The 13,550-nt window shown below is 39.5% G+C and overlaps 1 protein-coding gene across 2 annotated transcripts in view; it reads right to left on the bottom strand.

The window, feature by feature from the left end:
* Positions 1-1,221: 1,221 nt before the first annotated feature.
* Positions 1,222-13,550, bottom strand: part of VPS16 (VPS16 core subunit of CORVET and HOPS complexes) — a 31,593-nt gene continuing 19,264 nt past the window's right edge. For both annotated transcript variants that reach the window (XM_075608847.1, XM_075608848.1), the window contains 13 exons: positions 13,345-13,476; positions 12,098-12,225; positions 11,079-11,114; positions 10,215-10,323; positions 9,990-10,124; positions 9,016-9,124; positions 8,226-8,323; positions 7,577-7,684; positions 7,209-7,286; positions 6,642-6,811; positions 5,813-5,909; positions 3,621-3,724; positions 1,222-1,481 (listed from right to left, as the gene is read on the bottom strand). In XM_075608847.1, coding sequence (XP_075464962.1) covers positions 1,337-1,481; positions 3,621-3,724; positions 5,813-5,909; positions 6,642-6,811; positions 7,209-7,286; positions 7,577-7,684; positions 8,226-8,323; positions 9,016-9,124; positions 9,990-10,124; positions 10,215-10,323; positions 11,079-11,114; positions 12,098-12,225; positions 13,345-13,476 — 1,449 coding nt within the window. In that variant the 3' untranslated portion in view covers positions 1,222-1,336. The remainder of the gene's footprint in view (positions 1,482-3,620; positions 3,725-5,812; positions 5,910-6,641; positions 6,812-7,208; positions 7,287-7,576; positions 7,685-8,225; positions 8,324-9,015; positions 9,125-9,989; positions 10,125-10,214; positions 10,324-11,078; positions 11,115-12,097; positions 12,226-13,344; positions 13,477-13,550) is intronic.

The following is a 13,550-nucleotide window of genomic DNA, read 5'->3' as shown; positions in this document are numbered from 1 at the left end:
GGGCCCAGCTCGTACAACAGGTTCCGTTCCCTGGTGCCGCCGCAAAGCGGAACCAGCGATTATCGGCTTCTGCGCAGACTTGCAATCCCCCCCACCCCCCGTTCTGCGCATGCGCGATCTCGGCCATCCCCGTTCTGCACAGACATGGCGGCCCCCCTTCTCGGTGCTGAAAATCGCCAGAAAAACGGAACAAGCGCCGAACGTAATGAACATAGGTATACATTGGGAAACGCCGTATGCGCAGCACGCCAAAAAGCGGGGCCCTACTGTACTACAAAAGTTCCTGGCACTCATTATTATAGATCCTTGCTACCTAGTCGCCCGGAGTCAAGGTAATCCATGCTGAGTAGCCGCGACCCCCCCCCTCCCCCCCGTGTATGGTATGAAGGAATTCTGAAAATATTTTGCCATTTTTTCAGTTTGATTCTTCATATTGTCCTTCTTGAATTTGGGGACATTTCACCCTGGGATATTCACATATATTGGCGATTTTATTGTGAAAGCAATGAAGTCATAGCATGCTCTTCCCTAGGCTTGTCATCTTTGAATTTTTGTGGCTATTAACCATATTACAAAAATGACAAGTTTATGGGCTCTCACTGAACACATGCAGGTGGAATATGCTAGTGTGTGTGTGTGTATATGTGTGTGTGTGTGTCCGTGACGACGTTAGTTATCTTAAAAGCAGCAAACCAAGCAATAGCCTACATGTGTTTTTTTTCTCTTAAATCAATTCTGTAGTGATAGATAAAAAATACATGTACTAAGTTATTAAACTCTTACTGCCATTTTTAAAGATTGTTAATATACTGAGCATCTTTTGATTTCTATAGCAGGCTTTAACACACATCCCCAGCAATGCAAGACCGTTGCAACACTTTCCTGTTTGTGATAGTTTGTTGCCAATATTCACAGTAGTTTGAGCTGTGACAAGAGATAGTGTTACCATTGTAATAAAATGATACATTGTAGCTGCTGAGATACACTGACTGAAGGATTGATTGAAACGGAAAGGCAGCCATTTAGTGAACCCAGGGAAGCAGGATCTTTGCTGATCGATCACGGGAGAACTAATCGATCGGCAGCTTAAGTAATTACTTTTCAATAAAGGTAATCAAAGGCTGCATATATTAAAACAAAAAATATATATATTTTTAAAGTGCCGCTTGGACTGCCTCTAAGAAAAAAATATATAAATAATACCATGCTTGTGAGGAGCAATTTGTATAACGTATAGTGTATTTTTACCTACATTATATACACTCCTTTACAGATTCGGGATTTAACCAGAAGGAACAGCAGAACACAACACATCAAATAAGTGCAATTACGAAAATTATTTCTTAAGAGTCTGTGCTTTAGCACGGTTGATCTTCTCTGCAATCAAGTTATCAGTAACTGAAGTACACTTTGACAACACCAGGTTCATTTCATTTTCATTTTTATGTTCAATGGCAGCTTCAGCAGCTTGATCCAAATCTCTAAAAAGAAAGCAAATGCTAATTAAGGCTGTTATCAAAGCCACAAAAAATAAACTTACCATACAATGTCACAGATTTATAATGTAAGAAGCGAAAATGACAACGCTCACAAAAAGTAGAAGTTCTCTACAACAAGTACAACATTCTGGTCAATTTTACAAACAGATCACATTGGATTATTTTGAAACCTGTCCTATTTAAGGGTATTCCCCTTTGGAAATGAGCACTGAGTATATATACTCTTGTAGTCCTCTAATACAACCCATCATTTTTAACAGAGCTCGATTTTGATTGCCTGCTTATCTATATCAGGGATGGCCAAGTCCAGTCTTCAAGACACCATATCCCTGCTTCAGCACAGGTGGCTCAGTCAGTCCCAGCTTCAGCACAGGAGACTTGATCAGTGGCTCAGTCATTGACTGAGCAGGGATATCCTGAAAACCTGATCTGTTGGTAGCTCATGAGGACTGGAGTCGGCCACTCCTGATCTATATCAATAAAGTGGGCAAACTGAATTTTAAGAAGCATATTCTCAATACTCCCTTCATTAGCCCCATATATATATATGGTTATGTAAATAAATAAACACACTTACTTGGTGTAGGTACTTTAGGGACATTTTTGAAAAGTCTACAGTACATGAACTGCTTACCTTACACGTCTTCTACAGGTCTATGCAACGCACCATTTAGAGAGGAATTTATTTGAAATTGGTGCTGAAAAGTTCTTTTTGTAAAATTGGTCACAGCAAGGATAGGGACCAACACTATCAATTAATGGGGCAATCCCACATAACTTATCAATGCAATCAGCGTCGTTAGAAATATTAGATTGCCCCTAAAAGTAAATTTTTTTTCTTATTTCCTTCTTGTGTAAAAATAAGCCGGTTTCACCTTTTTTCCGGGACCACTTAATTCAAATCGTATCTGGTAATCGTGGTTAGTCCTCTTAAATCAAATTATAGGGTCATCATTAGTCAAACCACAACATCACAGTGAAAGCCTCTGGGTGAACAATCTCCCTGCAGTTTACAGTGTTATCACAAAACACATTAGGTGGACATTGTATAAATAACCCCATAGCATTTGGTTGCTATGTAGGCAAAAAAGATAAATACTTATTTATTTTTTTTAAATGCTTATACAGCTCAATCCCCTTATAACGCTGTGCTTGGGGTCCAAAGAATCACATTGCGTTATAAGCGGATCGCATAAAATACTTTATTGTATAATGCATACAATTGTATATTATTTCTAAGATACCAATAATCGTGTTATAAAGTATTCATAAATACGAAAATTGGGAGCCACGCTTGCATCGCGTTATAAGCTGATTTGTGTTGTAACGGATCGCGTTATAACGGGTTTCAGCTGTACTTTGATTTGTAAAACAAATGGTGCCTCTATTTAATCTATAGAACATGTCACTGCCATTAGTTCATTTTGGTCCTAAGGATTGCCCCTTTTTATACAGTAGGTATCCAACACATTTGGATACTGTACTAGTCCAAATGTAATAGTCATTTGTATAAGACACTACTGGGAGCAATACATCAATAATTAAAACAGGGGTGTTATCTACAAATGATGTTTGTATTGATCCAAATGTGATCGTGACCTGAATAAAACACCACGATTTGTATCGATTTCAGCGAAGAGAGATCGTCCTGATTTGCATTCTTCTGGATATCACTTGGAAACTTTACAGTTAGGTTTTAATAATGCATAACAAAAACTTGTAAACAGCATTAAAGACGTATGATGAACCTTACTTTTGTGGAGTTTTAAAAAGGTGGATTGCCCTGGGTACACAACCTTGGGGCATATGTACCAACACAAAAGTGGAGCAATTCTGCACCAAAGTCCCACTAAAATCAATAGGATTTTTATTTATTTTGATACATGTGGTGCAGATTTCTTGCCCTAAAATTACTCCACTTTTGCCTTGATAAATAGGACCCCCCTCCATCTACAAAGTCTGTGTTGAGTAAACATTTAGAAAATGGTCTCCTTTATGCAACTAGGAAGAGCCTGTGGTGGATGGCACAGTAATGTTAAGAAGGCCCTGTTAGTTATGAATGTGTGGTGTAAAGCTCAGTTCTAGTTACCATTACTATATAGACAGAAAAAGGTTTCTTACCGCACTAAAAGGAAGGCTTTCACTCTCTGGTCAGGATTCACTCGCAGAGCGTACTTCTTTGCCTCAAATTTGTTTTGATGTTTCATGCAGATTTCGACAAATGGCTGAAAAACCGTACAGAAAATAGACAGGGTAACAAACCTCTGCATTATTAATAGATTCACTAAAAACATGCAGAACAGCTATAATGATGCTCATCAGACCCTTTACATTTCACAGATAGATTTAGAAAATGTTCCCACGAGCAAATCTAAAAAAAGTAACATTGCAAAAAAATATAAAATGTGTTTAAAGGAAAATCAATTTTTTTTTTAACGCGCTTTGAGTGTCGGGGGAAGAGGCATCAGAGTACAGCGGCCACTCTGGCACTCGCGATCACGTGATCACCATCACTGAGAACGGAAAGAAAGAGCAATTCTCCATGTCATTCTGGTGACAATGACAGAACGGGAGGGTTCCTCTAAGGCCGCGCCTATAGTGCCGGTGACATCACCCGTCACCACAAGCAAGAGTTGTATTCGCTTTGCGGCGGTGGCGCGGGCGACCAGGCTCCCGATTGGTTCAGGGGCTGTCACATGAGGTGACAGCCCCTAAAAAATCAACTAATTACAGCTACCAAAAATCGCGTCGCTGTCGCGCTTACTATAAACGCATGCGGCGGTGACAATGTATTTGTTTTCGGGCGACGTCGCGTCGCCGGCACTATAAGCGGGGCCTTAGGAAACCATCATAGTGCGATGGTGTACAGCAGGGCTCTTGAACTGGCGGGCCCACAAACACGGCCTTCATGTGGCCCTTGGATTCAGCTGCCCACAAACACGGCCTTCATGTGGCCCTTGGATTCAGCAGCCCACAAACAAGCTTTATCAAGCTATTTTTAATACCAATGTAATTGGCTTTATTTAAATGCATATCATTATTTTTAAAAGGTACAAATGTAATGTATTTGTATTCTTTTGAAAAAGGAGTAAGATTTTCTATGCATCTGGTTATGACATATGGGTTGTCGCACATGTTTAACGGCTTGGCTAATTATACCAACATCATTACTTTACAGACAAAGAACAAAGATGAAATACATTTGAATTACCCATAGATTCCCCGATTAACAGCCTTTTTATGAAAGAGGCAAATTAAGCAAGAAGGACAAAAAGGGTGCTCAAATAGTTCCAGAATATAAATGTATCTTGATTGTATCAAGGAAGTAAGAATAGAGAAAACATGCATGGAGTGGGTATTAGAATGAAGTGGTATTCGTGATCATCAATAGCACGCAACCCTCCTGAAGGCGACATTCAATAATGTTATCCCAAAAATGCTGCAACCTCATTGGGGGTAAAAATAAATGTAGATGAAAATCTTCAACAAGATATAGTATTGACTTTGGTTTCTTCTCCATATGAACATAAATTCTCTTACCCACTCCTAGAGTGTCTTTGATGAGGCGTGACCAGCCGCAGATAGAGAAAGCCAGATGTAATATACAAAAACAGCAGTGCACAGCCAAGGGAGCCAGGCAGGTTATAGTAAAAAAAAAAATATATATATATATATATATATATATTTATTTAATTATAGAAGTAGATACATCACCACAAAGAGGTATAGGAACCCTCCTACGCATTTCGCACCTATTGTGTGTTTTATAAAGGAACCCTCCAACGCGTTTCGCACCTATTTGGTTTTATAAAACACGTTATAATGGCAATTGGGTTCTCCTATGAGGGTTCTATACCTCCTTGTGGTGATGTATCTACTTCTATAATTAAATAAATATATATTTTTACTATAACCTGCCTAGCAAAACCAAAGCATGTGCTTCCCATTAAAACAAAGTTTCAATATTTAAAATAAAATTAATCTGATTAAAAAAGTGTTTGTAACATATTAAACATGACACTTCTATTACAGTATTTCACGAAGGCCCTATAAGGGACTTCCCAATTAACGTAGGATTGGCTATACGAGCTATGTTGGGCTACAGTTTTAGTATGGTTTGAGTGTACAAGCACTATATTAAAAGATAGAATGGTAACATACTCTGTGTACCAACATACGTATTGCTAATCCATGTTTTACAGTCTGGAACAGACTAGTGTGGAATATGTAGATACATGGTTCGGTGTTTCGTGGAGAAAAAGCAGACCAAAATGAGAGACCTTACACAAACCAAAAATGTAACATGTCATTACCAAGTAACCAATCGCTGACTTCTTCGTTTTGGAAAACTTTTCCAGTTCCTCCCAGTCCTCTTTCTCTGCCAACGCAGAAATCTTCAGCCACCAGTACCTGGAAAAAATGTTTTTTTAATGCCTTAATATAAAAACATATGTAACAATTAGATGGAAGGGCGATGATGACACGAACAGATCCTACTAGAGCATTATTTAGACATTTTAAACAGTGCAAAAATATACTGTGCTTGTACTTGCATCTTTCTGTTGAACCCAATTGCCATTATATGTTTTCCCGCCCAACGTAGAGTTACCAATAACTTCCCAGAAAGTCAGAATCATATTTTATACACATACAAAAAAAATATTTTTTTTACAGCATGGTCAAAATGTAAACTTACGGCCCCAGTCCTCCTGGCAGCAGGCGCGCCTGGCGTCATGGCGGCGCATGCAGCGACTACAGCTGCGAGCGGCGGTGTGTAGGGGAGCTCCAGGGGAGCACAGAGGGGGCGGGGCCATGACAGGGCATATCTGCCCTGCCATTGGCTGTGCGCTGAATCGCGACATGCGTCACAGTGTTCTGCGCGCCTACACACACACAGCCACTGGGGCCTGGCCCATAGAAGGCTGTGCTGTGTGGTGCGCACCACCGTGACTACCTGGGACTCGGCCTAAAGTAAAACCTTTACGATGGTTGCAGGAAAAGGATCTTTATCCAAAAAAGCGGTCTGTTAAACAAAATAAAAATACAAAAAAGATGTATATCATTGAGAAAAATAAAATTAAAATTATGTTCAAGGTCACCTGTATGCAAATCTATACACCAACATATAGACTGTACAATTACCTCTTATCAGGAATTTTAAACTCTTTATAAAGTTGCTCGGCCTTTTTCTGCATTCCATCAAGTATCAGATTGTAAACTGTGTCATGCAAAGAGTTATCTAGATAAGGTTTATCCATCTGATCTTGCAGTTCACGCTGCTTTCTTAACAATTTGATCTGATCTTCTGTTGCCTGTTGAGTGCAACCAAAATGTGATTTAAGCACCAGGGGAGGAGAAATGAAGACAAAACATCTGATATACCACTTAAATGAAGGCAGAATTTAAGGTTATGCAGTTAATATTCAAACAGTACCATTATATGCAAAAACGATAGATGGCACAAATTAAAATACTAATGGCTGACATGGTGTCCACTAGGCAATCAATCATTATGGTTAAAAAAATAAATAAATAAAAAAAAAAAAAATATATATATATATATATATATATATATATATATATATATATATATATATATATATATATATATATATATATATATACGCTCTATTGAAGGAATACATCCAACACATATTTAATTTCTAGATTAGTCTTTACAGTCCTCCATAAATCAAATAATATTCTCACCTTAGCAGCCAATTCATTTTTGGCTTTGTTGTACTCATCTACAGCGTTTTGCAGCGCTGCAACCCGCCCCTCAATACTCTGTATAAAAGAAAAACAACAAATGTGCAATTCAAATCTAATTTGACACACACACACACACACACACACACACACACACACACGGTTTCTGTGTGTTTGTAGGTCAATTGTACATTTAAAAACGCAAACTTTCTAAATTTCATACAAAAATGTAATGAATGAGTTCAGATGCGTCTGAGCAAATACCAGTGCAAGAGAGACACAGTTATGAGTTGGACTTGATTGTGTATTTGCAAACCTTTGGTTGTTTGAGAGAGGCCCATGATCTGTAAAATGAAACCAAAACGTACCATGTCTGTGCCGTAACTGGCGCGAACATGAAAGTTTCCAAGTTCTTGGTGATCATCATCTTGATTGTATAGATCTTTAAGAGTTTCAAGTTCCTGATGTTTGCAGAACTGACAAGCAAATGAAATGGAGATTTACCAGAGTTATGCATACATTTCGCCCATTTATACAGGAACACAGAAATGTTAGAGCAGATCCTCCTAGCACCCAAATGAACCAGTGGTTGGTTGTGCTGCATTTAAGCCATTAAGTAAAATTATCTACAAGTATTTTAAAATATATTTTTAAAGTTGGTATCTAAACTGCAGTAACATTTGAGGCAAAGGGGGTTGAAGAGCTGACAGAAGGAGGGGGAGGGGGGAGGGGGGAAGAGATAAACAGATAAATAAACCAATTACTTGAATTCTAGGGTTCATTAAAAAAAAAATGTGCTTTAGGACTGATTGTGTTTGTTACATGAAGCCAAATTATATTAAGTGCTTTAAAAAGGTGCTGCGTCTCCCAGCTGCAAAGGTTTGGCAAAGTTAGTGCACACAAAAAAAGCATACGTTTGATCACAGAAAAACCTCCCATACAAAGCAAATTAAAAACCATCTTTCTAATAAGTGCGAACAAATATTTATATACGGATACTGCAACATTCAATTTTACCTGTCGGTAGAGACTCAGAGCTACAGGCTGATTTTGCAACGTCATGAAGAATTCTCCCCGATTAAGCTCGTTTTTCAGATAGGACACCACAGTATACACTAGAAAAAAGAAAATGCTTCCTTTAAAGCAGCAATCCCTCCCACCCTACGCCTTTATTACAAGACGAGGACCAGTGAGTTTTTCGGAACTAAAACAGTACTAGTTTCAGCTGCAAAGCCCCGAAGATCCTGAGACACCTACCTGTGAAATTACCAGGTTTAAATCTCCCTCCAGGGAAACAAAATAGCGCCATATCTGAGGCCAATAAGCCGCCGCAACATCATAAGTCGAAGGGTCAAAATCAAGGATTTTGGGAGGTTGTGTTAACACAGCAGATCAGATTCATAATCGGAAACGAACGCCAGGATTCACTAGAGTCCAATGCTGTGTATAACACATCCTTCGGCCTTGTTGTTGTTTACCCTACATTATAAGTTCTCATGAATAGGGCCTTCGTTATATTGCATCCGTCTGCCTTTGTTTGCTCTATTTTAGTATGTCGTTACTGTATTGTCAATTTGTTCCCTAATTGTACTGCGCTGCGGAAAATGGTGGCACTTTATAAATAAAAGATAATAATGGCAGTTAACACCGTTGAGGGACCTTGGTGAACAGTTGGTAAGCAGAGGCATGGCAAAGTGGGGGGGGGGGTGTGTCATGCAGTAATCAGCAAAACGCCTTGGGTATGAAACACTGGAAACCATACAAAGTGAAACGCACAACTAACATGTATCTGCTAGAAAACACTTACCAAGATCAGTGTCTCCACTCTCAATAGCTTTGCTCAAAGCGAGTTTGCTTCTCTTCATCTTTAAAAGCAATGGCACTTGCTCCCCTGACCTCGGCTCATATTCCAAGAGCTGAAATGATACATTATTCAACAAAACATTACAATTTCTGCTCCAAAATGTAAATGATACAAATATATTTAGATACCCAAATGCTTTACAGACAGAGGCAGATGGTGCTGTGCTGGAGGACAGGATTCACACTCCTTGAACTAAAGCAAAATGTATGTGCGCTTCAGTAACGTGCTAGTTAGAAGACCTGCGGAGTCTGAAAACTATGAAATAAACATGGTAGGTGCTGCAGAAATGTGTAAAAGTTACATTCTCGCCCTCGCATTTCTCTCTTTTTTTTTTTTAATGTTTATAATTACGAGGCGTGTTATTTCAAGGTTTCCTCTTTGGAAAAACATAAAAGCCATGTCCACAGGCGAGGAAATCATTTTCAATTTAGTAAACCATCTTGTCATAGTCTTTTATCTTCCCAGGAGAGATTAGAGCTAAGAATAGAGATAGAGCTAAGGATAGAGAGAGAGCTAGAGCTAGGGATAGAGAGAGAGAGAGAGCTAGAGCTAGGGATAGAGAGAGAGAGCTAGAGATAAGGATAGAGAGAGAGCTAGAGCTAAGGATAGAGAGAGAGCTAGAGCTAAGGATAGAGAGAGAGCTAGAGCTAAGGATAGAGAGAGAGCTAGAGCTAAGGATAGAGAGAGAGAGCTAGAGATTGAGATATAAAGATATATATTCTTCACTATTCCATGCTCCCTGCTTTCCATTGGATTAGGTTAAAGCAGATATTAATTTGCGGTCATTCAATTCTTTTTTGTCATGTATAATGGTCTTCACTATAAAACCAACATCCTTTTTGTTAAGTGACTAGTTTTCAAGCGCCATTTTGTTTTGGGTGCACAATTTCCATAAATCCAGCTGAAAATATACTCACCTTAATGGCCAACTCCGTCCTCCCACAGTCGCAAGCTTTGGATGCAATCTCAGAGTAGGAGATTCCTGGGGTATCCCCAAGCTTTTGATTGATGGCCTGAGCTACTTCCTCGTCAGACTTTTCTTTTTGCTGAACCTATAAAACACAGTTTGCATTAGTCATTACCAAGATGGAAAGAGAAATATAGGATGTAAATAATTAAGTGGAAAAAACGAATTCTTGTACCTTGTAACAAGCCCAATGAGCCAAAATCCGACTGACTCCTTGAAAGTCTGAGAGCTTTAGATACTCACAAATTTTAATGGCAAGAGGATAAAGTCTTCGTAAAACTAATCTGGGGGTAAATTGAACAAATGTAACAATAAGACTGCTCAGAAAATGCTGATAGCAATGTGAAATTTTAAAAGTACTATATTTTTGGAATTCAGCAGAAAATCACCACTATTGCTAGAATTGTCTTTTCTCCAGATCATTAGGGACAACGTAAGGACACCAAGACCATAATGTATTTTTTATGGAGTGATGCCCAAAACTGTACTCCATATTCAAGGTGTAGTCTTACTAATGCTTTATAGAGGGGCATAATTATGCTTATTTCCCTTCTACCCATTCCCTGTTTAAGGCAAGATAAGATCTTATTTGCCTGTACAGCTAATGCATTATATTAGGCACTATTGATAATGCTAGTTTTCATATATTGTGGTGATGTAAACATATTTTCTGCTAAATTTGGCAACCTGATGGGCAAAATAAACAGCATAAACTAAGCCCCGATACTCGCTCCCAAATGCCTGGCATGTGTTTTGGTTGAAATGCAATTGAGGGAGCAAAGATAGTTCACTTTAAAATGGTTTAAGGAATAATAAACAAAAAATGTACTTTTTAAACATTAAAGAAAAAACTAGCACTCTGTACAATCTAGCAACATATTTTAACCACTGACGTGATGGCACAGCAAATATTTGTACATTATATTAACCACATTGTTACATAGGTCATCTTAAAAATGTTCACTATGTTGAAACTTCATTGCATTTTACACACTCTTAAAAGGGTTATCAAATTAAATACAAATAAATATTACTGTACCTGTCCAACAGAACTGGAATAGTGAGCTGTTTGTATCTGCATCAAAGTCATGGGTAAACTCACATTATGGGGAAACATCATGACTGTGTCTGCCTACACACCACCAGTTTAAAATGCCTTTGGATAGTTCAGCACAGCTAATATTCTAAGGTATCCTACCACACTTGTCTTAACCTACAAACCACTGCATGTGCATTCATATGCATGAATTTAAGGCTAGGATATAGTTGATGAGGGGTGTGCAGGTGGTGGGTGTGAACTGTGGACTCGTCTTCATAGGTCAGAGCACAATTTTACAATAATGAGAGCAACCACTGCTCACTAAAATACATTTGACATATCTATAAAATAAATACAAGCACAGTTTTGGACCCATCATCAGGGTGTGTGTGTTGTGTTGGATGTGTGTGTGTGTGTGTGTGTGTGGGGGGGGGGGGATGTGTGTGTGTGTGTGTGGGGGGGGTGTGTGTGGGATGTGTGTGTGTATATGGGAGGGGATGTGTGTGTGTGTGTGTGTATATGGGTGGGGATGTGTGTGTATATGAGAGGGGATGTGTGCTTGTGTGTGTGCGCGTGTGAGTGTGCGTGTGCGTGTGTATGGGTGTGTGAGTGCACATATATATGAATGCTTATGTCTGTGTTTGGAATGGGAATTGCACATGGAAAACTTCAACCCTAATGTACTTCATATACAGTATTTAGTGATTTTAGATACCATTTCTTTAAATGTGGTTTCTCAGGAAATGTCAAAGCATGCCAGTCTCACGGCTATTTAATACCCGTTTTCTATTTTTTTAATAAAAGCAGCTTCATTTGCTCCAATATTGAATATGTATCATCATTAAATATATAAAACAAAATGTAAGTGTAGTAAGAAGTACTTTTGATGCCATGTGGTAAGACAAAAGGGGAATGAGCAACAGTGTAATTGTATTAAGAAAAAAGCTAATGCCCCAGTACGCACATTGTAACTTTCTGGTAGCTCTTAAAATAAACTACACAAACCATTAAAAGGATACTGAGTGATACTTAATGGGATCCCGATCTGGTAGTCGTGGATAGCATTTAGGACACGAAGATCATGACACATTGTTACAAAATCTGAAGGAGGAAATTTATCTACAAAGCACTTTCCAAAAGAAGTTGCCTGCAATATAAAAAACAGATGTGTTTTAATGCAACACTACAAAATAAAAAACATTAATTAATGTTACCTGAAACAGGATTGGGGCGGGGAGGGGGGGCAGAGCTCATTGGGGGGCCTCCAATATGTGGGGACCACTTGGTTCCAGAGATTTTTATTTTTTTAAATCAGTATTGACACGAGAAAAAAAATACCCCCAGTACAAATATGGTAGAGGACTACAAACATGGCCAGCAGGGTCAGCAGTAGAACGTTGCCATGTTATCTCCCGGTGACGTCGTTGTTTTTCTACTGTATGCTGGTGCAAGCCGTGACTCTGGCGGCCATATTGATTCCTCAGTTTGTTCTGGGTTCACCGCTCCAGTGGGGGAGGGGGGGTTCCCTTGATGTCAGGAGACCACCGGTTCAGGCAAGATTACATGGCATAGCCAGCAAACCTAGTCAGACAACTGTGGTCAAAACAGATTTCTCTGGGTAGGTTTACCGATTATGCACTTTAACCCAGCGGTGCGCAATCTTTTCTTCTCGCGCCCCCCTCCTGCTTCTTTCCCTGCTCGCGCCACCCCTCCCTTACCTTCTCTTCGGCTCCCGGCGTCAACCGACGCTGCGGGGCCAACGTGACGTCACATGACCCCATGGCGCCGCGTCGCCGAAGGTAAGTTGCAAAGGCCTCATGCGATCCCACGGCATTTATTTAAATGCCTTGGGGGAAGAGCGAGGGGCCTCTGCAACCGCCCGTGCCCCCCCTGAATAATCTTGCGTCCCCTCCCCCCCGGGGGGTCGCTCCCCCGTATGCGCACCGCTGCTTTAACCCATGCTGTTCTAAAAAATAATAATTAAAAAAAAAACACAACGTGTAATACGGCAGGCATAAACTTATAGGGATCCATGTTAAAATGGAACAGAATCAAACAAAGCGTGTTAAACAAATAGACGCAATTCGAATTTGGTAAGGAAGGGATGCTACGCTCGTTACATCACAAATCAAAGAGACAGCCCCATGACTTCTGTAAGGGTGCAGCCAATGATGGACGATATGAAGACTTTTTCAAAGCACTGAGTGAGGTGTTATAAAATACCAGTACCCGAGCTTACACTGATATATCCCATTGCTGAACTTACTCTTAGCAGCGATTTCTGCTTTTCTGGCTCGTGTTCATATCCAGCTGCTTCTATACATTTCTCCACAGCTTCAAATAGCAGATTTTGATCCTTTATCTCACGCAGGTAATCATCAGCCTTCTGACTCTCTTTCTAGAAGAAAACAAGCGTTTCTGTACCATATAGGTTTTGTTACATATCTAAAGCTCTTTATAACTGCTGTGTAC

This window comes from Ascaphus truei, chromosome 7 (assembly GCF_040206685.1).
Source record: "Ascaphus truei isolate aAscTru1 chromosome 7, aAscTru1.hap1, whole genome shotgun sequence".
In the NCBI taxonomy this organism is placed as follows: domain Eukaryota; kingdom Metazoa; phylum Chordata; class Amphibia; order Anura; family Ascaphidae; genus Ascaphus; species Ascaphus truei.
This window is presented reverse-complemented; position numbering and strand designations above follow the sequence as displayed.